The 27,635-nt window shown below is 39.0% G+C and overlaps 1 protein-coding gene and 1 pseudogene across 3 annotated transcripts in view; both read right to left on the bottom strand.

The window, feature by feature from the left end:
• NTN4 (netrin 4) overlaps positions 1-27,635 on the bottom strand; it is a 117,076-nt gene that overhangs the window by 67,403 nt on the left and 22,038 nt on the right. For all 3 annotated transcript variants that reach the window (XM_046013790.1, XM_046013791.1, XM_046013792.1), the window contains exon 3: positions 8,671-8,949. In XM_046013790.1, the coding sequence (XP_045869746.1) occupies positions 8,671-8,949 (279 nt within the window). The remainder of the gene's footprint in view (positions 1-8,670; positions 8,950-27,635) is intronic.
• Positions 16-8,394, bottom strand: LOC123945885 (annotated as a pseudogene).

The raw sequence follows: 27,635 nt of genomic DNA, 5'->3' as shown, positions 1-27,635 counted from the left end.
CGAGGGATCTCCCAGCTATCTGTGGGATGGATCCGAAAATGCTACACTGAAAAGGAAATATTCGTAAGAAAAATTTTCAAAGTGGGATATGCCTTGAATATTTGAAGGGTACTTTATAGCAAGAAAAATGTCAAATTTACATTGTTTCTTCCCAAATTTTTGCTAGCAACTAAAACTTGTTAAAGAAACTCATTTTTGTATCTTTTCAATGCTCTAATTTTGACCTAAATATAGAGGCTTCCCTTTCTGAAAAAGCATGTTCATGAAAAGTTGAGTGAACAAATATGATATTTTGGAGAACCGACATTACCTTTCTACTGGCTTATGTTTCACTTCCAGAAATGTCCGCTCTGACACCGACAATTTAGCTTTAGTTGTTTCATTTAATCCGTCTGTGAAATAGTCAAAGGCCTACAAATAAAAATGTAAACATTCTGGGGGAAACTTTGAAAGGAACCTCATACGTGATTCTTCCATGAGGGCTAAAATTGTTTTGTAGAACCTCTGGTTCTGAAGGCCTCTGGCTTCCTGATCATCAAATGAAAAGAATCATCTCAGGCAACCTTTGCCATCAAGAGAAAGTATATCTTACTGTCTCAAGAGAAAATAAGGCTAGATCCATCAGGCAGTTTTATAGTCAAAACACTGACAATTTCAGCCATGAACATATTTTACTGGCTTGCCCTTCTACTAGAAAACATTAGGTAGTGAATGAAGTATCAACATTCTGTATACTTTCTATGGCATCTGTAGTTACTCATTGCCAAGGGACTAATGGCAAAGCTATAACATAGTAACACACAGGAACATTGAAATAAGAAAGTCAAGACCTTGAAATGGATTGAGGATAATCTCACACTAACTGTAATCAAATTGGCAGAATTAATAGTTTGTTAATATTTGAAATAAAACACTGTGTACCCTTTTGGTGAGAGGATTACCTTTTCCTCCAGATCCTGATGTGACAAATGAAATAATTGGGATTGCTGCCGCCTTTATTGTTTTTAAGTGCCTGTTCTTTTCCTTAATATCCCGAAGAGTCAAGGGCTGTCTAATTATTACTTTTGGCTTATTTTACAGCACAGTAAAAAAAAAAAATTTAGAGAAAATGAAAACTGTGGTCTTAAATCTGTTCTGACTCTATAAAACTTGATATATGAGATGCACAGACATAAATATATGATTAAATGTATTCAGATTCAGATGAGAAAAACTTTTGTAATGAAACCATATGAATAGTTCTAAAATTTGCCTTGCACAGCTAGGTAGCTAAGTTAGATTCTCCTTAAAACCCTACTTTCTGGTTCTACATATGGTTTCAATATTTACTCTTACATTTACAATATGCCAGTTAAAATATTGATACTTTTTAATAATTTTATAATGAGTTTCTGGTTAGAAAAGAAAAATCCACCTTAACAAGTATAGTACAAGGTATCTAAACAATTTTTCACCCTTTTCTAAGGCTTCAATGTTATCCAATGGGTGATATGTTTGTAAAACAATGAAACGTTCCATGCTCCCTCTTACTACCATTCATCAATCCAACAGCTGTGAAATCACCAGCTGCCAGGAAAAAGAGAACTACATCAGTCCTCTCTAGCTGCAAAGAGAAAAAAGCTTTAAGATCTTCTTTTCACATAAAGTCTGGGATCCCAGCAGGCTGGAGTCAAAGTACAGTGTTCCTTGTTACAAAAGCTCTAGCTTTGCGAACATGTCAAACAGCACATAAGCTACAATTTATTTTTGTTGTTACTGGGGGAAGAAGTGTATGTGGGAGAAGTAATAGAAGTGGCTGAGGTAATATAATAGCAACGTTACCTCAGTAACAGCAACATCAGTAGCGGATTCTAAATATCAGGCACTGGCTAATCCTCACAGTAACTACAGAAGGTGGATCTTATTTTCTGGGAAACTGAGGTTCGGTGAGACTGAGTAACTTAGCAAATGCCATGGTGAGTCAAATCCAGACCTGACTCCCAACTAGGTAGGAGCTTAATCACCGCACTGGTCTGCCTTCCAGTAAAATGAACTGATGAGGAAAAACTGAACTGGTAAAGAATAAATGGAATATACTGGGAAGAAGGGGAAGCAAGAAGAAGACACAGGAGGAGTGTTTTAAAATAAATGAGGCTGCCAACTTGCACCCCACCTTGTGCCTTTTTCTGCTCCCCTCTCCTGCAGAAAGAAAGTGACCCTACAATCTCAGTATGAGAAACAGACTAAGTATCATTTCTATTAACTTCATTGTCTATCATCAGCCATTAAAAATTCTAGCCCATAAAGTCAGACTTTGTCAATTAATTACTCATCCTGACAACAATATTAGCTGCAGATGAATTGGCATGGTCTATAAATCAGCAGAGCTCAAACTTCAACAAGCGTTGAAATCACCTAGGCCCCAACTCCAGAGTTTCTGATTCAGAAGGTCTGGGGTAGGACCTGAGAGTTGGTAATTCTAACAAGTTCCCAGGGAATGCTGGTGCTGCTGGTTCAGGACCACGCTGAGAATGACTAGTGCAAAGAAGAGCTGTGCTAACCACAGATTTATATGTACATACCTATGGCAAGCTGACTAGTAAAAGAATAGCATTTCTCAAGAGGCTACCTTCCATTGTGCAAGCACAATTTTTGAATTCAGTTATTTACAGCAGCATCTGTAAAATGAACAGTGTTCGTACAAATGTAGGACAATTGGCCTTATGGCCATGTTATTAATTAGGCAAAAGACTATGCTTTTAATGTGCAATTTGCTCACCTAAGCATTTGTAGAAATAAGAATATCACATTTAGAAGAGGCAAGCATACCTGAATGTAATACCAGCCCTTCATAAGCCAGGAAAAAAAATACATAAAAATAAAATGCACTTAGGGATGGAAACATCTGAAACCAGAACTATTTCCATTTCTGACAATAAACCTCTGCTGGTCTTACAGCGCTTATGGCTTAAAAAACAAACATTTTAAGAGAGTAGAGACAAGAATATTCATAGGACTGGGTTCCTGGAAGCCAACATACCCTTGGCCTCTTAGCCTGTTTCTTATCCCTTACCCTGCCCTGGCTCTGAGTTTGACTTAGTCTTGCCTGGTTTTGGCACATGTTGTAGTTATAATATTAGGATGATATGACCACTGCTGCTGGAATCAATGTGAAAATTGGGGAACAGGATGTCACAAAACTAATATTATTTTAAAAGGCAGTTGCTTCCAGTTTCAGAGTGACCTGAAATTAGTAAAGAAGTATGATTCCTATCCCATCGGGTCTTCTAGGATAGAGACTTCTCATTCCCACATCCTTTAAAACAAAACAAAACAAACAAACAAACAAACAAACAAAAAACACCCAACTCTAAAATAATCCCCTTTGCTTGGTTATCAGGATCCTTCCTATAGGCTAACAGTTTTCTTTCTCGGGGCAGGGAGTGGGGCCCTACAATAACTTTATTCTAACAGAGAACCCAGGCTGTAATAAGTCTACATGATTAGAGCAGATGGTTGTTATCTTTCCAAAGGGTCAAGCCTGAGCCCAGCTGGCAGCATACTAAGGTTAAAGCCAAGGTCCAGAATATCCTGTTTCCTGCTGTTACCCTGCATTGCCCAGCTCATGTTGTGAGATGAGAGCTGCACAACCACACTGAATGGAAGGATGTGGTCCCACCAGGCAGAGGCAACAGCCCAACAGGAGAAAATTTTAAAATCACCAAAAAGGATGCTGAAATAAGGTGCAGTTGCCCACCCTTGCTCTTCTCTGTTGAGAAAGATGAGTTTATGGGATGAATAGCAAATTATGTCCTTTATTCTTCAAAGGAATAAATCCTGAGAAGATGGGGTTGATGGCCAATCAACCAGTAGAACAGGATGAAAATCTGAGCTAGTTATAGATCTTTGTGTCTCAGAAAAAGGGCAGCGGGGATAAGAGAGAAGAGAGGAGCATTAAAATGCCTGGAAGCATTAAAAAGGAGAAACTTCTTTTTTTTCTTTAACAAGACAGGAAATAGTATCTTTTATTTTCCTTGTTGCAGTGGCAGCAGACCCTGGTTTTCATAAAACATGATCTCAGTTCATATGGTCTGTTGATAAGATTGCTCAGTCATGGGAAGGCCAGGCTGACCACTAACGTTAGGACTAGGTCTTCTCACAAAGCCTCTAATAAGCGCTGTGTCTCATGCTGAGTCCACAGAGGTACTTTCAACACCATAAAGTGCTCCAGTTAAAGCTTCTGTGATATTGCAATGATATGATTAATGGCTTTTTAAAAAAGGATATGGCTTTCTTGTACATGTTAACTCTTTCAGAAAAGTTGTGGATAAAAAGATGGGGGAGAGTCTGGTTTCAAGCCACACAGTTCCAGACACTAGCTATAGATGCCTCTGCCCTGTTTAACTACATGTTCTTTTCTGAGAAACACATTCCGTTACTGTGGTTGAAAGAAACGATCCACTCATCACCTCCAACCTTCCTTATCCTGTGAATCTCACATGTGCAAAGGCTGAAGGCAAGACAGTTTTGTCTCTGTTCCCTCTCATTAGGGAAATCACTTGGTGACCTGGTGAATGTCACAAACAAAGTAGCCCAGCTGACCCTTGCCAGAGGGATGCGGCTGACCTCAGTCATTTAGACGGAGAACTCCTTGGTCAGCTGCTCCACCTGTTCAGGCTTTAGCTGAAACAAAACAGGCCAATCTGGTCGGGGATGTGCTGTCCATCATTGGGAGAAGCCTTCCCTCTTGAGGTTGGAGACCAGCTGAATCTGCATAGTAATGATGCGGTTGGCCATGACTTGCACTTCCTGCAACTATTGTTTTGGAAAATCTGGGCTGGTCAGAATGGTCAAGGCAACCTGAGCTCTATTGAGAGGAGGGCTGGAATACACAGGGGAACATCAAGGTCTTCAGCTCTGACTCCACCCCTCTGACTTCAGCATCTTTGCAGAACACAGTGAAGTCTCCCACATGCTTATCATAGAAGCCCATGTTCTTGGTATAGGATTGGCAGAGACAAACATTAATGCCCTCTTCAGTGAAGTGGTGCACAAACCAGGCACCCTTGTTACCATCACTACTGGCAAAACCTTTGTAGGCCATGTCAAAGAACTAGAGAGATTCTTCTTTCATTGCTATTGCTGTTGCCTTTTTTTTTTTTTTTTTAAGATTTCATTTATTTGACAGACAGAGATCACAAGTAGGCAGAGAGGCAGGCAGAGAGAGAGGAAGGGAAACAGGCTCCCCGCTGAGCAGAGAACCCGATGTGGGGCTCGATCCCAGGACCCTGAGATCATGACCTGAGCTGAAGGCAGAGGCTTTAACCCACTGAGCCACCCAGGTGCCCCATTATTGCTGTTGCCTTCTATTGCTCAGGCTGCGGATCCACTCCCATGGGATTCTGGGCAGGCGTGTGCAGAAGAACACTTTGCTCTGGTGTTTTGAAATATCCTCCCTAGTGCCTGTGAAGTGAAAGCTACAAGTCTTGGGGTCATAGTATTGATAACCTTGCAGCTGCATGCTAGTATGTCTGATGGTTTGGGCAGAAGGACATCTTGGCTGAATTTAAAAAATCTTTGCAGAAGACTAGCTCGGATCCCTAAGGCCTCAGTTCCAGAAATGGTCTGCACAGTGACATACTGGCCAATTTTCAACACTTTGCTGTTCTCACCCAGGGTTAGTTTTATAGGTGCCTTGCAAAATTCAGCCAGTTCTGCAAGGGGCAGATTTTCTTTGTTCAGATATTTTGCAGCAAACTAGGCCTCTGCCTTCCAGACACCAGGAGGATGTAGGCTTTTCATGATACTTGTAGGCACCACCTACCAGATTCTTCTTTTTACTGCCGGTATCTCTCTTATAGGCTTTTGTAATTCCCAGGATTGGATCTGGGGGTCCCACCTTCCTATGGGCTCACCAGGAGCTGACTCTTGCAGAGGGCAGCTGGTGAAGTTGGTGTGGAAGGTGGCAGTGATTTTGGATAGGACACTGCTGGAATGCACAACGTCACTGTGGAAGCAAGAGGTTCGGTGGGTTGTGGCAGAATGGAGTGGAGGGCCAGCGGTACAGACATGGAGGCTCAGGCTCATAGGTTGAGCTTTCTTGCTGGCAGAAGACTGTGTGGAGTAATTATGTTTTAAGACTTTTGCAGAAGTTTCTGTTAACTCTGTGTACGTATCCCTTTTAGAATTTAGCAGAATTAATAGAATTCTTTTTTTCTTTTTTAAATAAGAAAGCCCCCTCTTTTTTTTAAATTTCTAAAACTTTAGCATAATTTCTAGGGGGTGCTGGTGGTCACTCACCTGTGTAGCTAGCAAACTGTCTGGCCATCAGTAGAGCAGGGCAGGTGCACTGGGGAGGCCCTGACTTCCTACTGGTGCTGATAATTTCTTGTTTCAGTTCATCTACAATGATCTTGCCCTTCAAGTCCCAGATCTTGATGCTGTGGCCTATGGCAACCCAGAGCCAGTAGTGGTGGGGGCTGAATCATAGGGCATTGATGAAATCTCTGCCATCTATCATATGAAGGAACTTGCCTTTGTGGAGGTCCCATATTATGGCCTGGCCAGCCGTGCCTCCAGAAGCACAGAGGAATGCATCTAGCCAGTCACAGCCCGTGTGGCCAATGTGGTTGGTCTTCAACTTACTTTTATACCCTGATATACATTTTATACTCTTTATACATTTTATACCCTGACCGGCTTGTGGCTTATGAAAAAAAGAAATTTATTTCTCACAGTTCTGGAGAATGGAAGTCCAAGATCAGGGTGCCAGCAGGGCCTGTTTCTCGTAAAGACCCTCTTCTGGGTGACAGACTACAGCCTGCTCATTGTATCCTCACATAGCTGAAAGAGAGCTAGCTAGCTCTCTGGTCTCTTAAGGCCACAAATCCCATTCACGGGTCTCTACTCTCATGACCTAATTACCTCCCAAAGGCCCCACCTCCACCTCCCATCACATTGTGATGAGGTTTCGACATACGAATTTTGGAGGGACACAAACTCCCAGCCCATTGCAGCCCCCATCCTCTCCTTTCACTCATTCACTGAAATATAATGGCAGAAATGTATCGGTATTCTACCTCACACCATCTTTCTAGTTTACAGTCTAGTAGATTGGCACATCTCTAGAATATCTGAGTTATTTTCTTTGTGAATCATACCTGAACACCCTTAACTTAGGTATTACAAATTATTTCATCCTTTATTTGAAGCCGTGTTAGCTCAAAGATCCATCAGTGTCTGCAAACTAGTAGGTGTTTTCCGGATGAGTACTGCTTTTCCTCCAACGTAGAAGCCCCAGCTTCGTTTCTAGAGTAAATAGCATTGTTTCTGTTTTTGAAACTCTGGTCACTACCCTACTCATTTTCATTACCGCAGTGCTGTCCTACACCCCAGGGATTTAGCCCAGCAAATACAAACTTTTCTGTTGGTTAACTGGTTCATGGTCCCTTATGGCCCTGTCCTCTATCAGGGCTGGGTGAAAGAAGACAAATGTGGGGGGGGGGGGGCGCCTGGGTGGCTCAGTGAGTTAAAGCCTCTGCCTTCTGCTCAGGTCATGATCCCAGGATCCTGGGATCGAGCCCCGCATCGGGCTCTCTGCTCAGCAGGGAGCCTGCTTCCCTTCCTCTCTCTCTGCCTGTCTCTCTGCCTACTTGTGATCTCTGTCTGTCAAATAAATAAATAAAATTAAAAAAAAAAAAAAAAGAAGACAAATGTGGAAGTCTCCTCTCTAGGAAATGAAGTAAGGATACTTTGCGGTCTTAAATTTTTATTTATTTTTTGTCTTGATCAGCAGTATCAGAGAAAAATATAAAATTTAAAAATTGGAGTCCTCTCTTCCTTGCCTTCTCTTTGCCCGATCCCCAGCCATGGCTCTGGGTGCATCCCAACAAGGCACTTGCTGTCTGAGCCACTGTGTGTGTGTATGTGTGTGGGGGGGGGGGTTTGGAAGAAAGTGATGTGAGGACAATGACAAATTTTTCATCATTTTTCTATTCCTGTGTTGTTATCATTCAATCAGACACCTACCAAACACCCAACTCTGGCTCAGGTAACCCTGTCCTGAGGAGACATAGGTCATGCAGTCCTGGTCCTCGGGAGTTTGTGATCTCCCAGGAGATGCAGTCAAGTGAAAGTTCAGAGGAAAACACAAGGGGATGTGTGACTGTAGAGGAAAGGGGGTTTAACTCTGGCTTAGGGTAACAGGGGGTCAGGCCATTCTTCACATAGGAGAATTATTATTCATTCTGTTGGCCAGACAGCAAAAGATACCAGGCATTAAACTGAGGTTCTTGTTTTTTCCACTTTAAAGTCAACTCAACAATGGTCCCCATTTACTGTCAAAGCTAGCTCCTGTGTGATAATGCCACAAATATGATTATGCCAACCTCTCCTGCTGCTCACCTTACACTTCATATCGGAAGGTCATGGTACTAAAAATTGGCATGGATGTATTCCAAGGAATCTGGTTATCATGCTTGACTATTTATAATTCTAAAATTGAAGAGTTAAAAAACGAGTTAATTGGCATTTTATAGGATGGGTATGGAGTCGGAACAGTGAATCAGCAGAGGGAGAAACAGAAGCACTGTGTGAGCAAAGACCAGCTCTGAGGAAACTTAGATTACCACTGCCCAAAGCTGAAGGTAACTCATGGTTTGCTTTTCATAGGGGAGGAATTGTTTCACATACCACGTGGAATGTTCCTGGGGCCTTGACCGGTCTGAAGCCATCAACAGGTACGCACTGATCAGCATGGCCGTTGCAGAAGCAGCTGCCCTTGACAATGAAGTCATAGATGGCATAATGTGTAAAATGTTGAGGCTTTGCGGTCAGGTCATTCCTCTGACAGGGGCAAGACTGCCGTTTCAGCAGCTGCACGCGGAGGTTGGTGATCTTCAGCTGCTCCTGCACTTTGGCACTGTAAGGGTTCTCTGCATCGTACGGCGGTGACAAAGCTCGGAAAATAACCTGTAAAGAAGAATAATATTACCATGAGTATATAGGGCTGTGTGCAAACCCCAAATCATTTGCCTCATACAATTTTGATGTGATTTATAGCTTTTGTCATCTGCAAGTGATAAGATAGGCAGCTTTTTGACCTTGATCACCCAGGTGTGCTTCCTGTTCAGATGCAGGACAAGTATGAGCTAAGTAGCCAGCAGGGACCTGACTCTTGAGATGAAGACAGCCATGCAGAGACTGGGAAGAGCATTTGGGGCAGAAGGAAAACAAGTTTAAAGGCCTAGAAGCTGAATCAAGCCTGGCTTTTTTTTTTTTTTTTGTAAGATTTTATTTTTATTTATACGACAGAGGGAGCAAGTGCATAAGCAAGGGGAGCAGCGGAGGGAGAGGGAGAAGCAGGCTCCCCACTGAGCAGGGAGCCCAATTTGGGACTCGATTCCAGGACCCCGGGGTCATGACCTGAGCTGAAGGCAGACGCTTAACCGACTGAGCCACCCAGGTGCCCTCAAGCCTGGCTATTAAAGGAAGAACAACAAAGTCAGTGTGACTGAGGTCCAGGAAACAAGGGGATAGTTTTCAGAGCAGAGGATGGAGCCAGGACAAGACAGATCATGAACAGAGAGCCCTTAAAGGCCATGGTAGTGGGAAGCCACTGGAAGGTCATACACAGAGAAGTGATGTGATCTGAGTTGCATTTTTTAAAAAGACAATTCTCACTCCTGTGAGGAGAATGGATTATAAAGCGTGACAAATAGAAGCAGGAGGACCAGTTAGGAAGTGATTGCAAAATCAAGATCCAGACACTTCTATTTCCAGATAAAGTGTGATCCTTTCAAAGACTAATCAGTTATTAATTGGGGTCATGGTTGCTACAAATACTTTGGGGCTCCCCTCTTCTGGATCTGCCTTCCAAGCTTGTGGCACGTTCTTGAAATATTCTTACTAGCAGTAAATATATAGTCCTTTCAGAGTGGATTTGATTTCTGAAATCAGTTAAAGGTCCCTTAAATCCACATATAGAGAGTAAAATGGCTGATCAAGTTAGTTAAGAGTACTTTGGATAAATGCAAAGTAGAAGTAATAAAACGGTTTTTATTATGTATGTTAGAGATAGACCTGAAAGGCAATTTAAAACTTGAGTTCTGAGGAGGAAACCAGAGGGAGGAAGATTCAGAAGGGATGGGCTTTGGGCATGTGTGTGTATCTATACATTATATGGGAGTAATAAAAGGGTCCCTGGGGTGGAGTGGTACAAACTTCTCTAATGGGTCTGTTAACTTTGGGGGAATAGAGGCTGGTGGAAGAGGAAATCATTGCTAGTGGAAACCAATGAATATAAAAAAGGAATTCCAAACAATCTCATGACATAATCCAGTATTATAAGGAGGCCAACACTAAATTATACCTTATTATGGAGATTTAAAAAATAAAAAAAGAACGAAACCTCAAATAATCTTGTTAATTTATATAATAAGAGACAAATCTCTCTTGAAAAATTCTTAAATATCTCTTGATTTTTTTAAAGATACGTTAAGGGGGTGGGTGGCTCAGATGGTTAAGCATCTGCCTTCAGCCCAGGTCATGGTCCCAGGCTTCTGGGATCGAGACCCACATTGGGCTCCCTGTTCAGTGGGGAGCCTGCTTCTCCCCCTGCTGCTTCTTCTGCTTGTGCTCTCACTCTCTCTCAAATACATACATAAAAAAATCTTTTAAAAAGATATGCTAGAACTCTATTTCAGAAATACTTGGATAACCAAGTAGTTTGAAAGTGAAATAATTATTAAAAAGTAGGCTTTGGATAAACTTCCATTTAGAGAGAATGTATCTAAAAGTAGTTTTCCAGGAAAAAAACTTCCTTAAGGAATACTTTGGATGTAAAAATTTCATTTTGGAAATTGATTTTGCACTGAAAGTATGAAAAGGCAAGGATCAACCATGCAGGATCACATCTTCAGACTCACTGGTACATAACTGTCCTAAATGAAATATAACTTTGGGGGAGGGTGTAATAAGTCAATGGATACTCTCTGTCTAGCAGCCAGAGTGATCCTCTATAAACAGAAGTTGGATCATGTCACTCTGCTTAAATATACCTCAACCCAAAGACCTCCCATTTGTCTCAGAATAAAACATAAAGTCCTATAAAGTCCTTGTAGCAGCCTTGCCTCATTTTTGTTCTTAGTGCTTATTACCAACTGACACATTGTAGTGGTAGTTGTGTAATGATTTACCCATTGTCCCAGTCTAGAAAGTAAACTCCTTGAGGGTAATCACTGATCCCAGGACAGTGCCTGGTGCAGAGTCAATATTCAGTAAATTTTTGGTAAATTAATTGGTAAACTAAATGATAGCCCGTATCACAGCATAAATTTACATTTGAATCATTTAAAAAAAAAACACTGAATCCATTGTGAGTTATGTAGAGCTTATTTTTCATAAAATATCCCAAATACTGGCACTCTGTTAGACATGTGTGAGGAACTCTAAATAAAACCAATGATGTGGCTACCTCCTCGTCTATTGACCACAGTAACGCAAGGACATGGAAAAGGTCACAGTGCTAACCAAGTAAGTGGTCCACTGAAAAGTCTACAGCATACTTCTCTAAATTGTGGCCACCCTTCCTTTTCCTCCACATTGGTGGCAACTGTTTGCTCTCTGGGTTCCTATCACATATTTACCCTTGACATTTACCCTTGTTTCCTCTCCCTCCCTCCTTATAACCCCTTTCCCTCCTGAGAATTGCTTTGCATATGCAAGGCTAGAGGAAGATCTGTCAAGGTTTGTAGGAACTTAGAAGCTCTTTGGCTTCCTGAACCCAGACTGTGGAAGCTGAATGGCGTCTCTGTGCTCAGTGTGCATGACACCACAGTTGGCACACTGATATCAGCGGGGAGGGGACATCATGACCCCTGAGGCTGTATGCTGGAATGGAGACAGCCAAGTGCCACAGACACAAAAGTCAACGGGAATTTAAACCATGAAATCTTTTTTCCAGAAAGGAGACGCCTTAATCTGATACTCTGGGAAAAGGATCTACCCTGCGTCAGGAAACAAAGAGTGCTCCAATCCAGATGCTTCAAGCTTCTGGCAGGCCGCCCTTTGGGTCCCACCCAGTTTTTCTTCAAACATCTCCAGAAGAAGTCTGCATGGCACTGCTAAAATGAAGTAAGAAAAAGCACAGAAACCCTCCTGTAACACCAGCCTCTTCTGGTTTCGTCCCCATCACGAACAGGACGTATCTATGAGCCCATCACTGCTCTTTTGTCTATGACTGCTTCTGAAGAGACACTCCTAACACCGAGAAGCCAGAAGGGAACTAAGACCAAGTCTGTTTTGATAGCAACTTGTTATTGCTATTGGCCAGGACTTCCTGATCATTTTTTTTTAAAGATTTTATTTATTTATTTGACAGACAGAGATCACAAGTAGGCAGAGAGGCAGGCAGCGAGAGAGAGAGGAGGAAGCAGGCTCCCTGCTGAGCAGAGAGCCCGATGCAGGGCTCCATCCCAGGACCCTGGGATCATGACCCGAGCCGAAGGCAGAGGCTTTAACCCACTGAGCCACCCAAGTGCCCCTCCTGACTGTATTTTTCAAATTAAGAAAGTTGATTGTATTTCAGTGGCTAATACTCTCATTATAGAGAAATCTGTCACTCAGAATGTAGGAGACATTAAGAATCTACAATGAGACCCAAAGACAACCAGGAATACTAGCAACTCCCCAATATTTTCCCATCCATACCTCTGTCTATATACATATAGAATATAAAGTAAACAACTTTGTTTCAACTTAACAATACCTTGTAAATGTTTTCCAACTCAATGAAAGTAACTCTCCATCAGTGATTCTCAAAGTGTGGCCCCCAGACCAACCACCTCGGTATAAAACCTGGGAACTAGTTAGGAATGCAAATTCTGTCTATGTATCTATGTATCTATCTAAGAGAGACAGTGAGTGAGAGCAGGAGGGAGAGAGAATCTGAAGCAGACTTTGTGCTGAGCCTGATGGGGGGCTCGAACCCACGACGATGAGATCATGACCTGAGCAAGACCAAGAGTCAGAACCTCAACCAACTGGACCACCCAGACTTCCCGGAAATGCATTCTTGATCCCTGTACCAGGCTGACTGATCAGAAACTCTGGAGAGGGGGCCCAGCAATCTGGGTTTCAGCATGCCTTCTGATGCACAGATGCATGATTCTGATGCACAATAAAGTTGGAGGAAACACTGCTACATTACTTAAAAATCTGGTTAGAGATCCATTGTGTGGATATGACACAATTTATTTAACCAGGCTGCTGTTGTTAGGCATCTAGGTTGTTCCCAGCTTTTCAGTATAATCAACTATAGTGAACAATCATATAGCTAAAATGCAGAAGTTTATAATAATGTCCTGAAGATACATTTCCAAATGTGAATTAATGTTTTAGACTAAATGCATAATTTAAAAACATCTCTGAGCTTCTGAACGAATCACAGCCCTTTTCCTACCTAATCCTCGCAATCTTCACATTTCTCTGGTCTTGCCTCATTTTCTAAGCCTGGAATCCCTCAAACTTTGCCTAAGGATCTGGATTTTTGGCTTAGGTTCTGCCATTTCTTATGACCAAGTGTAACAAAGAGATCCTTAAAAAGTTCTGAGCAGGTTAGAATTATCCATATGCTCTTCCATTTCTAACTCTCAATAATCCTGAAAATTAGTTAAAATAGTGTTCCCTAGTCTTACTTTTACTCTGATATGAAACTTTCAACAGAGTATTAACACAATATGAACAGAATAAGAAGTAGAGTAAATACTAGGTACGTAGTAGTCTGGGGTCCTTTTACTATCAAACTCATACCTTACATTTTACTCCATAACTCAAATTTTATCGCCTATGTTATTAGATCACAATAACTCAAGAAACTTAGTTATCACATTTAAAAAATTATTTTTAGCCACTAGCTTGAGGAATATTTCAGGTGCAAGTTGATTACCCATCTTGTAGATTGTTGGCACCTGTCTTTCTGTGCTAGCACGTTCACACTAGTACATGTTATTGCCTATTTACTTGTCTGTATCACACAATAGACTCTGCTCAGTGGGCAAGGATCTTGTTTGTCTGGTTAACAGCTGTGTCCCCAGCATGTCCCACAGTCTCTGGCATATTGTAGCATTTCATAATTACACTGAATGAATAAATGAATGAACTCTTTTTCCAAATAGTATTTTTAAAAAGGAGAAACCAAATAGGGAATAAGATTTAGAAGATTAAAAATGCAAAATGCTCTTACCACAAGTTCTGCACTCTTGATGAAGAGTGTAGGAACACACATATATATGTATAAATACCTATGTAAAAATATGTAATGCATTTCAAATGGTTTTATGGATTCTTTCTCTTCATCAGCACACAAGAGCTTTCATATTCTTAAGAAAAGGGATCAGGCAGGTATAATCAAGCACCCAAACACATAGAAATATTAGATCTTTTCCATGGTTTCTGGTCTAGCTTTCTTACTTACTAAAAATGGAAGCCTTAGGATCACAACTGCAATGGTTCTTTAATGTGTTTTTAAAATTCTTGAATCTTCATGTTCTCAAAAAAGCAGCTTTACTTTCAATAACTTTCTCTTGTGTTTTTCTATTTTATTTTTGCTTTTATCTTTATTACTTTCTTCTACTTTGGGTTTAATTTTTTCTTCTCTTACTGGTTTCTTAAAGTTGAACTGTAGACCCTTGATTTGAGGCATTCCCCTCCCCATCAAATGCTTCCCGAGTTGCATCCCGTAAATTTTGTTATGTTGTGTTTTCAGTTCAAAATCCTTTCTAATTTCCCTTTTTTCTTTTTTGACCCATAAGTTACTCAAAAATATGTTATTTAATTTTTAAGTATTTGTGCATTTCTCTGGTACCTCCTGTTATTGATTTTTTTTTTTAAGATTTTATTTATTTATTTGACAGAGAGAGACAGAGCGAGAGAGGGAACACAAGCAGGGGGAGTGGAAGAGGGAGAAGCAGACTCCCCTGCTGAACAGAGAGTCCAATGTGGGGCTCGATCCCAGAACCCTGGGACCATGACCTGAGCTGAAGGCAGACCCTTAAAGACTGAGCCACCCAGGTGCCCCTCCTGTTATTGATTTCTAATCTAATTCCTTTGTGGTCAGAGAAAATACTTTGTATGATTTGATTCTTTTACATTTATCTGTATTTGTTTTATGGTCTATCTTGATAAATGGTCATTTTGCTCTTGAAAAGATTGTGTATACTACTGTTTTTGGTGAAGTGCTACATAAATATTAGTTAATTAGGTCAAGTTGTTTGACAGTGTTAATCAAATCTTCTGTATCCTTACTGATTTTCTCTACTTTGTTTTATCAGTTTTTCCAGAAAAAAGATCTGAAAAACTCAGCTATATTTATCAACTCATCTGTTTCTTTTTGCAGTTTTTTGCTTCAAGTATTTTAAAGCCTTGCTATTAGGTGCATAAACATTTAGGACTGTTACATCCTCTTGATGAATTAGCTCCTTTATCAATATGAAATGCCCCTCTTTATCTCTGGTAACCTTCTTTGATCTGAAATCTACTTTGTCTAAAAATAAAGCCACTGCCAAAAGCTTTCCTTTGGTTAGTGTTAGCATAGTACATCTTTTTCCATTCTTTCACTTTTAACTTATTTATGTCTTTTTATTTAAAGATTTTATTTATTTATTTATTTATTCATTGCAGTGGGAGAGGACAGTCAGACGGTTAAGCATCCAACTCTTGATTTCAGCTCGGGTCTTGATCTCAGGCCTACTTGAAAAAAAATAAAGTGAATTTCTTACAGTTGCACCTTTTAAAAAAATTTATCCAATCTGATAACCTATGCCTTTAATTGGAGTGTTTAGACCTTTTACATTTAATGTGATTGTTGAGATGGTTGTGTTTAAATCTTCCATTTTGGTTTTTGTTTTATATTCTACTCCTCTTTTTTTTTTTCCTATCTTCTGTTGGATTGACTATTTTAGGGTCCTTTTTGTTTCCTTTTTTGTTTATTATTTGTAACTTTTTAAAAAAACAGTGGCTGCTTTAGAGTTTATAGTACACACGGTATATATACTCTCTCTATATAGAGTATATAGTATATATCTTTAACTTAACACAGTCTTTCCTTGGGTAATATTTCTTACGTCACATATAGCATAAAAAACTTAGAACAGTGTACTTCCTTTTCCTCCTCTCAACCACTGCTCCATTGTTGTCACGCATTTGACTTCTGTATATAATTTAAGCTTCATAACATACTGTTAAAATTTTGGCTCTAAAAAGTCAATTATCTTTTATCTATTTTTATTTTATTTTTTAAGTAAAACTCCATCCCCATCATGGGGCTCAAATTCATGACCCCAAGTTCAAGAGTCACATGCTCTATTGACTGAGCCAGCCAGGTGCCCCTCAATTATCTTTTAAAGAGATTATAAAAATAAGAAATAAACGTATCTTATATGTATCCACCTATTTTCTCTTTTTGATAATCTTCACTCCTTTGTAAAGATCCAGATATCCATTCGGCATTTTTCTTCTGTCTGAAGGACTTCTTTCAATATTTCCTACAATGCAAGTGTGCTGCTAATGAATTTTTTTTTCTTTTTATGACTTTTTAAGACGTTTCTGTCTTAAAAAGTCTTTATTTCATCTTAATTTTTGAAAGATATTTTTACTGGTATAAAATTGTAGGTTGACAATTTCCCCCCTGGTCTGTACTGCCTGCCCCTGTCTTTTGCCTTGCATTACTTCTGTCAAAAAGGTTTCATCCTTACATTTGTTCTTTTGTTCCTCATGGGCTCTTTTTTCCTCTGGCTGCCTTAAGATTTTCTTTTTATTATTCCTTGTTAAACAAGTGCCTTGGAGGGTAGTTTTCTTCTTGTTTCTGTGTTTAGGGTTTATTATACTTCTTGGATCTATGGATTTATAGTTACAATCAAATTTGAAAAATCAGCCATTATTGCTTTATTTTTTTTTTCCTATTCCCTTCCTTTCTCCTCTCTCCTTTGTGGACTCTGACTACACATACATTAGACTGCTTGAAATTGTTGCTCAGCTCACTGATTTGTTTATTTTTCTGTCTTTCCCCCCCATATTTCATATTGAGTCATTTTTATTACTATGTACTGAACTTCACAAACCTTTTCTTCTACTAATCCAATTCAATATATTTTCATCTCAGACATTGTATTTTTCAACAGTGTAAGTTCAGTTTAGATTTTTATTATATTTTTCATGTTCTGCTTAACATGGTCAATCTTTCCTCTACACTCTTGAACACAGGGACGTAGTTATAAGAACTGCTGTAATGTTCCTGACTACTAAACCCACCATTTACATCACTTTTGGATCTGTTTCTGTTAATGTTTATATTCATTATGTGTTATATTGTCCTGTTTTTCCATAGCTTTGTTGGCTGCAAGACACTGTGAATTTTATCTTGTTCAGTGCTAAGTATCTTTGTATTCTTGAGCTTCTTTCTGGGATGCAGTTAGATTACTTGAAAATAGTTCAATCCTTTTGAGGCTTGCTTTTAAGTTTTGTTAGGAGGACCAGTGCATCCTTTAGTATAGGACTAATTCTTTTTATTGAAGGAATACCCTTCTAATTACTGATGCATTACAAGGTTGAATTACAAGATTTTCCACTCTGGTTGACTATTCCTGGTCCTACATGACCTCTGAGGATTTGCTCCCTCTCTCTTTTAGCAAAGCTCTTTCTCTGGCCTCAGGTAGTTTTCTTACACAAATGTGTTGATCAGTACTCATCTCAAGCCCTGAGAGGGACCATCTGTGGATCTCTGGAAGTCTCTTCCCATGCATAGCTCTCCTACTCTGGTACTCTAGCCATCTTTCCTTCCCAGACTCTCAGCTCTTTAATTAAAAAAAAATCCATGAGGCTCCTCCTAGGTTCCTGCTCTCTGGACCTAGCCTGGAAGCTTTCTATAGATAATAAACTGGGACAATCATAGGGCTCATCTCATTTGCTTCTGTTCTCTCAGGGATTAGTGTTCTCTGCTGCTTGATGTCCAAAACCTGAAAACAGTTCTTTGATATATTTTGTCTTTTTTTTTTTTTTTTTTTTAGTTTTTCAAGCAGTGGGGTTAGTCTGGTTCTTATTACTGCATATCGGCTAAGAGCTAAAGTCTAAAACACCAAGGCAGCTTAACTTTTCTGAAGTACAAATTATAAAACTGTAACTGGATTAGCCTTTTTTTGAAAAGATTTATTTATTTATTTGAGAGAGAGAGACAGTGAGAGGGAGCATGAGTGGGAGGGGCCGAAGGAAAGGGAGAGAGAATCTGAAGCAGACTCTGTGCTGTGCATGGAGTCTGATATGGGGCTTTATTCCAGGATCCTGAGATCACCACCTGAGCAAAAACCAAGTTGATTACTTAAGGGACTGCACCACCCAGGTGCCCCAAGCCCTTATTTTTATATAAAAATTTCATAGAAATGACATCGGAAATTTGTGTTTTTTTAAGATTTTATTTATTTATTTGAGAGAGAGAGAGAGAGACAGCATGAGCGAGGGGAGGGGTAGACAGAGGGAGAGTGCAGGAAGCCCACCCCAGGGATGATCCCAGAACTCTGAGATCATGACCTGAGCCAAAGGCAAACACTTAACCCACTGAGCTACCCAGGTGCCCCCAGAAGTTTGATAATAAAAGTATGAAAACTTGCTAAGAAGCCTTGTCTCTCCCTGATGATATCACAAGTCAGGATTTTGGACCCCAGATCTGGATTTTTTTCCTGTTCTACAAATCTAGTAACATTTTTGTAGGATGCTCATACATTTCATTCCTAGAGACACTATAATCAGTTTGCCATAACAACAGATTCTTGCGGGTTGACTTGAAGTACAATTAGATTTAATAGATTAAAAATTCTAGAAAAACAAATTTGTTTTCTTATTGGCATCTCAAACTAAGAAATGTGAAAAATAATTTAAATTTTAAACATCTAAATTTTGTATGTTTATTCAATAATTCTATTTTAGTAATTTGTACTTTTTAATAAATGGGTAAACCCTCACTATAACTTTGTTTATAATTTATGATACCTATATATATTTGTCTATCTTACATTTTTTACATTTGTGCTATGCTTTGATTCATCTTTGTATGCCCATCTAATACCATATCTTATAGATTCTCAATAATATGTACTGGAGGGCCTGGGTAGCACAGTTGGTTAAGCATCCAACTTCTGGTTTCTACTTAGGTTGTGATCTCAGGGGTGTGAGATTGAGCCATATGTTGGACTCTGTGCTCAGCATGGAGTCTGCTTGAGATTCTCTCTCCCTTTCTCTCTGCCCCTCCTGTTGTGCTCTTTCTCTCTCTCTCTATCTTTCTCAAATAAATAAATAAATCTTTCAAAAAAATATGCATTGAAGGAATGAGTCATTATAGAATTATGTTGACAGGTTCATTTTAATTTTGTGATATAAATTAATAATATAAATAAAATTTATTCATATAATTGCATTTTATTCATAAGAAAATATATTAGGCACATGGTACTTCACAATAAACCTATTATCTTATGAAATAGCTTACTGTATGGTATTTTTTATATATATATTTTTTATTTATTTGACAGAGAGAAATCACAACTAGGCAGAGAGAGAGGAGGAAGCAGGCTCCCCGCGGAGCAGAGAGCCCAATGTGGGGCTCGATCCCAGGACCCTGGGATCATGACCTGAGCCGATGGGAGAGGATTTAGCCCACTGAGCCACCCAGGCGCCCCACTGTATGGTATTCTTATACCATGTCCAACATGACTAGTAAAATTTAACTTTATAGAAAAAATGAATTTAATATTAGTAAGTATTAAAATACTTTTTGAGTGCCAAATTGGATAATGTATTTTTCAGGAATAAACCTAAACCAACTGCAAGAATGACAGTGACACATTTAGACAAGAATCATGCAACTCTGGCCTAATATAATCTAATAAAAAGACAAATCACTCAATAGTAAAAAATGATTTCTATAAAAGAAAAATAATCACAGTTTTTCCTTACTCTATTTAAGCCCAGTTAGAATAACATGTAAATTGAGAAACATTTCCAATTGTATTCATTTGTCTTATGTGGTTGTTTACTAGTTGTTTACAAACAGCATCTGGTTAATTGAGTTGAATCTTGTTACACATTGACAACTATTCTGTTTACTGTTAGGTAGATGGTATACCTAAGACCTAGCATGGAAACTGATATATTTGTCTCCATACCTACTATTTATCAAGCTCTGCTACATACTGTTTATTTAATATCAAACTTGATATTAAATATCAAGTTCCTGAAGTTTAGTAGGATTCAAGCATTCCCATGTCACCCCACTAACAAGGAAGGTTTCATATTAGTTGACTTCTGAAGCCAGTTGTTGGCTCCATTTAAGTTGAAGTTGTAGGTATGTGGATGAAAGAGCATAGATTCTTTGAATGAGTACATGTGCCCTAATGTGTTCTTGAAACAGGGTTCCCGCTTTTTTGATGGGCACCTTTGGGAAACTATGTGACATTTTAGCTTTTAAAAGGTTGCCGTGAGTGGGAGTTTGGGTTTCATGGAAAGAGAAGGCTGGACAAGGAGAAGATAGCGTAATTGACTGGTGGGCGTCTGCAGCTGAGCAGCTGGTTCGTTTAATTTTAGAACATTCGTCCTTGACTGTGCCACTGTAAGTGGAGCACCTACTTGTCTTGAGAAGTGTGTCTGTCTTTTGGGCAGAACCAAAATCCTTTTTGCTTACACTCTGGAGCATTAGGCACCCTGTTTCATCAGATAGCCCACCTTTTAAAGTGGGAGAGTCTTATCTACTCAACTAGTCCTTCTGAGATAGGACAATATAACCTAATAAAGCTTTCAATGGAACAAGCTGAGGAATGCAGTGCACTCAAGTGACTTACTTGTACGATAATAACCTCAATTTGGTAGTACACAAAAGCCTCTTTGCATGTTTCAAGGGCATATTTACAGTTCTAAAGTGATGAAAGGCAGCTTCTTAAATATCTTCAGGGACAAGGAAAGTGACAGAACTGGAAGGAGGGACAAGAAACTAGACAGAAGACCAAAATAAAAATAAAGATTGGGGCTAAAAATAATATATAAAAATTCTTCAATACATTTGAAATCCTAGCTTTTCCTTTTCCCTCAGTACTTGGAGTCCTAAGATTTGAGAGTCAAAAAAGTCCTGGCCAATCAATGATCTGGTCCAACTGAGGAAACTGAGGTGCAGAGCACTTAAAGTGACTTGCCAAAGGTCAACTGACAGGTTTGTGAGAGAGCTATGACAAGAACCCAGTTTCCTGACTTCCAGTCTAATGATTTTTCTACTACATCCCACTCTATACTTGCTTGGCAGCTAGCCATTCCTGGATTAAAGTTAAATTAAAAATGTAGGATTAAGGTAAATATGACGTGTGATTTATCACACCTCCACCTGTCATCCTAATAATGGATAGGACTAACAGTGCCCCCTTTATTCTAGTAATGGATGTGACTGACTGTGTCCTTGATAAAAGTAATGATACCTGCTTCCAGTTGGTTTACAGGAATACAGCAAAGATTCTTAAAAACGTATCAGATGTAGAAATACCTTAAAAAATCACTGCTCTCTATAAATACAATGGATTACTAGACTTTTACTGGGGACCTGCCTTGTTTTTGCCAGTCTTACTTCTTTGAGACCTATTAGTGAATGTGGCCCATTATCCAGGATTCATTAATGGGCCTCTCAGTTGCTCATTGTCTTTCTACCTGGGTAACTACCCAATATTGATCATCTCCACTTCTTATCACCATGCTTGCTTGGCCGACAGTTCAGAACACCCTCTGCTTCATCCTGATCACCAATACCTTCTGTTTGCCTCACCTGTTCTGGAAATCGCAAGCATAATCTCCCTGCTTTCACTGCCCATCACTGCCAACTCTTGCTCCTTCCCTTTGTACTCAACTTTATACTCCAGTCATACCGAACTCCTTTCTGTTTCTAGAAATCTCCTTGGTCTTGCTCCCTTCCTGGCCTTTGCCCATGCTATTACCCCAGCAGGAATACTTTTCACACCTCTTTGTCATGGACACGCACTGCTCCACTCCCTCACTTGGCCCACTCTTCCTATCTTTTAGGTACTATCTTAAATGTCTCTTTATTCAGGAAGCTGTCTTCACTATTCCTCTTCACTGCAAGCCTAGAGGACATATTCTTCCTATGGGCTACTTCAAGCACTGTTATTTCTCTTAGACTTAGAACTTACCATGTCTATTTTAACTGCTCTATTCCCTTCTAGACTGTCAGCTCCAGGTACAGAGGGCCTTGTCTGCTTGCCCACTGTTGTATAACCAATGCTGGGCACATATAAGGGTTAACATGTTCATCAAAAAACCATACTCATGCTTAATAATGATTTATATTTTATGGACCACCTGTATTTTTATTTATCTCATTTCATCCTTACAGTGAAACTATGGCATAGTGTTATTCATTCCCATGTTCGGATACAGAAACTCTGAGAAGATGTTCATTGACTTGTCCATGGTCACCTAGTTAGTAAGTGGCAGAGCTAGGATTTGAACACAGGTTGTTGGACTCCAAATTCAGGGTTATTACCATTACATCACAGCTAACTTTGGTTTGGTTAAAGAATGAGTGAAGGTCTTAACCAGGGGAACAGGGTGGTGAAATGATCAGAGTTTCCCTTCAGGAGAGTAAATCTCACAAAGAGAAGAGCCTGAACCATGGTGGAAGAAGTGAAGGCAGGGAGGGCAGAACAGCCTCACACGAGAGGCAAGGAAATGAGTATCAGGACAAACGCTAAGAACTAAAGGCTAAGCCTTAGGGGCCACTCATAGAGGTCAGAAAGGAAGAGACAAGCCAGAAATAATTCCAAAAAAAGGATCAGTGCAAAATGTAGGAAAATAATGGAAATTCATTGTTATAGGAGCCAAAAGAAGTGAGAATGGAAAGAAAGAAAATGTAATTAATAATGACAAATGCCATTGAGGAGGCAAGAAAGAAGACAAAAAATTTGGGGGTTTGGCTGGCTCACAGAAGACTTTTAAGAGCCTAGATGGAATAAAGGACAGTTTGTAGAGCTTTCAAGAAAGAAGAGGGGACAAGGAAGTGGAAGTAAGAAAGAAGTGATTGAAGAATTTTGGCAGTTTGTTTATTCATTCATCAGTTGCTCGTCATTTGGGTTATTTGCAGATTTGGGCTATTATGAATAAAAGTGCAGTGGGCATTCACACAGAAGTCATTGTGAGAATATACGTTATTTCTCATGGGTACTTAGGAGAGAAATTGCCAGGTGGTATGTTAAGAGCATATTTAACTTTATAAGGAACTGTAAGACTGTTTTCTAAAGTAATTGCATTATTTTGCATCTCTATTAGCAGTATATGATGAAAGTGTAAGTTTTTAGACATCCTCATCAACACTTGGTATTGTCAGTCTTCTTAATTTTAGGCTTGATAGTGAATGTAAGCAGTATCTCATTGTGGTCTTAAAGTGCATTTCCTTGTTGACTAATGCTGTTGGGCATCTTTTATCTGCTTATTTGATATATATCTTCTTTGGTGAAGTGTCTGTTCAAATCTTTTGCCCATATTTTTTTCTTGCTGTCATTCTTCTTGTTGAATTATAGAGTTCTTTATAAATTCTGATATGTAAATATATATTTAGAGACATGATTTGCAAATATTTTCTCCTGGTTTGTGGTTTGTCTTTTCATGTTCTTAATAGTGTCTTAAAAGCAAAAGTTTTAAATTTTTATAAAATTCGGTTTATCAATATTTTCCTCTTATGGTATGTGCTTTTTGTGTACCATCTAAGAAATGTTTGCTTCACTCAAGGTCAAAAATACGTTCTTCTAAGTTTTCTTCTAGAAATTTATAGTTTCAACTCTTACATTGAGGTCTATGGTCTACTTCAAGTTGATTTTTTTTTCTTAAAGATTTTATTTATTTATTTGTCAGAGATCACAAGTAGGCAGAGAGGCAGGCAGAGAGAGGAGGAAGCAGGCTCCCTGCCGAGCAGAGAGGCCAATGAGGGGCTCGATCCCAGGACCCTGAGATCATGACTTGAGCCGAAGGCAGAGGCTTTAACCCACTGAGCCACCCAGGTGCCCCCAAGTTGATTTTTCTGTATCATGTGAGCTGAGTATTGAGGTTTTTTTCCCCTTACTTCTTTTTTACAAATAGATGTCCAATTATTCCAGTACTATTTGTTGAAAAGCCTATCTTTTCTTTATTGAATCACCTTGACAACTCTGTTTGAAATGGTTTTTTTTTTAAATATTTAATTTATTTATTTGTCAGAGAGAGAGAGAGAACATGCACAAGCAGGAAGAGGCAGAGAGAGAGAAGCAGGATCCCCACTGAGCAAGGAGCCTGATGTGGGACTTGATCCCAGGACCCTAGGATCATGACCTGAGCCGAAGGCAGCGGCTTAGCCCACTGAGCCACTCAGGCGTCCCTGAAATGGTTTTCTTTATGATTCTTTTGTTTGAGACTTATGGAGCTTCTTAGATCTGTAGATTTATCATTTCTATCAAGTTTGGAAAAATTCTGCCTACTATCTAATATTTTTTGTCCTTTGTTTCTCCTTTTAGACTTTAGTTACATGAATGTTAGGCCACTCAATATTGTCCCACAGTTTACCAGTGCTCTTTTTATTCAGTTCTCTTTTCTCTGTGTGCTTCATTAATTTATAGTTTCTGTTAGTCTGCCCTCAGATTCACGAATCTTTTCTTCTGCAGTATCTCATCTGCTATTCATTCCTTGTAGTGTATTTCCATTTCAGATACTGCATTTTTCATTCCTGGAAGTTCCACTTGGGTCTTTTTTTTATATCATTTATTTCTGTCTTCAACGTGTTTGTTGAATGTGCAAAGAATATCTATAATAATGCTTTAATGCCCTTATCTGCTTATTGTAAGAGTTATGTTATTTCTGGGTGTTATTCTATTAACTGATTTTTCTTCTAGTCAGGAGTAATATTTTCATGCCTCTTAGTTTTTGATTGAACATTAGACATTGTGGATTTTATGTTGCTGGTTGGTGAATTTTGATGCATTTCTCTAAGAAGGATTAGACTTTGTTCTGACACACAGTTAAATTTACTTGGGGTCAGTTTAATATTGTTTTAAATTTTTGTTAGGGTGAATCAAGTCTAGCTTTTATTCTAGGGCTAATTTAATCCTACTACTAAGGGCATTTGAGGACTCTGCACAGCACCTGTGAATTATGAGGACTCCCCCTTTGGATGGTAGGAACACGAACTCTTCCCTGCCTTGTTGGAATACTAGGAATTGTTCAGGTAGCTATTACTTTCTGCGGGTTCTTTCCCCACTCTCATAGAGTTTTAGCTCACACATATGCACCTCAGTATTCTGCCAATGATTTGTGAAGATCTTTGTACAGCTTTCTGGATTTCTCTCTTTATGACGCACCCTCTACTCCAGTATTCTGCCCCACAAATCCTAGCTGCTTTGGCCTTTTTCAGTACTGATCTCTTAACCTCCTCAACTCCGTGAGACCACTGGACTGTGGTTCCCCTTCCTGGGCCGTGGCTTGGAGATGCCCCATTAGTAAGCTGGACAATCACAGGCCTTGCCATGTTTTTTCTCCCTCTCTCAGAAATCAGTCTTATGCTGCCTGATGTCCAATGCCTGAAACAACTGTATCAGATTTTTTTTTCTGGTCTAGTTTTTTTAATGTGGGAAGGTAACTGACAATAGCAGTTACTCCTTTCTGAGCAGAAGCAGAAATTTCATTTCAAACTGATAAAATTCTAAGATGTTGCAACTTCTGAAGTGTCAGAAATGAGAGAAAAGGAAAAACTTTTCTGATTTTAAGGAGATCCGTCTGAATACTTAAATATAATTACTCTTTCTTTCTTATTCCTTTTCTACCCAAATCCCCTTCCTTCCTAAAGGGAGAGGATCCTACTTGAGATTTTTCATTTGAGCAAATGAAACTTGCAAATGCAATTGCTTTTGATATAATTTGTTGCATTTGTAGGTATACTTAGTATTTAAGTAACAAAACCTACAGTGTTGCAAATACCCTTTTTTTGGTCCAAAGTAGATGAAATTACAACAGCTCTGGGTGGCTGTTTCACTTACTGAATTAAAAGTTCCAAGGATTTCACTTTTTCCATGCTATCATTCAACGTGATCAGAACAAAGCTATTTGCACTCTTCTATGCTTCAGTCACTTAATTGTGATATCAGGGTAATCTAATGCAAAATGTGAAGTTGTGCATGTAATAAAAGTGAATTTTCCTACAGCAGGACAACAGAGATCTTCCTTTAAATGAAGTGCACTAAGAGCCATCCTTGGATCTCCAGTTCACTTATAAAATCCAGTCACATTACAAAAAAGATAAACTGTTAATATCCAATTGTTGTTAATATCCAGAAATTTTCTGGGTCTGCCTAACTACATCTACATTTCTGTAAACACATAGTTCTTTCCTTTTACCCCTTCTTTAAGAGTAAGACAACTCTTAAACCTTAACAAGACCAAATGTGAATGAAATTACCCTTTGGGGCAAAAGTTTTCAGCCACTTTTTTTCACATTAAAGGCCTTAAAATGTTTTTATCCCCTTCTGTCTATTCTCTCGATTAATCTTCCTTATTAAAATGCGTGTATGTATGCATTAAAAATAAACACCTTGTTAAAAATATTATAATAATGTTAAAAATAAAAACTTTTTCTAGCTGGGTGCCATAGAAAACCACAGCTGGCAAATAATTTGACTTTAAAACTAGCTTACTTGTTGAACATGTGTGTGCCTATTGGGGGATTTCCATAATGCAGACCTACACTAGAATGTGCTTTCAACTTTTTATTCAAGACAACCAAAATGTCCTGATTAAGGTTTAACAAAATATCAAACTTTAAAAACACTGTTACCTTGGTGGGGAGATCCTGGCTACCAAACAAATAGACTTCAAAGGGACCTCCCAACTTTCTATAAACCACAGACAAATGTTTGCTATTACTATAGTACTTGGATAGCCTAGGGCCACTTTGTCCTTCACTTGTTGGAGACCTTGAAGATAGGATTAATCACTACCATGAAAAGGGTTTCCAGTAGAGATGAATCTCATATACCTTTTCCCATTAAGTTCTAGTTTGATGTGTAAAGATTAGTTGCAAGAGTTAAATTACGGAAGAGACCTGAAAGCTGGATGAGAGGACAGACTTGCAGCAATAAAAACCAGTAACAGGCTTAAAAAGAAAAAAAAAAAAAAAAAAAAACCAAACCCAAAACAAAAAACAAAAAAAAACACCAAAACAAAAAACAAACACCCCCCCAAAACAACCAAACAAAAACCCATATATTATTTTCTCTACTTTGACTGACATATAGTGAATTACAATCAGTTCAACCAAAGGGCTGGTGACCTAATTTATATAATTCATAAAATAGAAAACAACAAATTTTTAAAAATTAGTCTATGTTTCCTTTGGCTCCAGATAGAGGTTATTTAGAGAAGAGCTAGAAATACAGAATTTTTCAGAATGCTGAAACCATTGGTTTACAGAGCAAAGAGCTCACTGTAGAAATTCTGACTGTTTTCTTTTTCTTTTTGTTTTTTAAAGATGATTTTTATTAATGAGACTGGGGTTTTTTTGTTTTTGTTTTTGTTTTTTTGTTTGTTTGTTTGTTTGTTTT

The sequence above is a fragment of the Meles meles genome, chromosome 7 (assembly GCF_922984935.1).
Source record: "Meles meles chromosome 7, mMelMel3.1 paternal haplotype, whole genome shotgun sequence".
NCBI classification, from domain to species: Eukaryota; Metazoa; Chordata; class Mammalia; order Carnivora; family Mustelidae; genus Meles; species Meles meles.
Note: the sequence above shows the minus strand (reverse complement) of the source record. Positions and strands in the feature narration are given on the sequence as shown.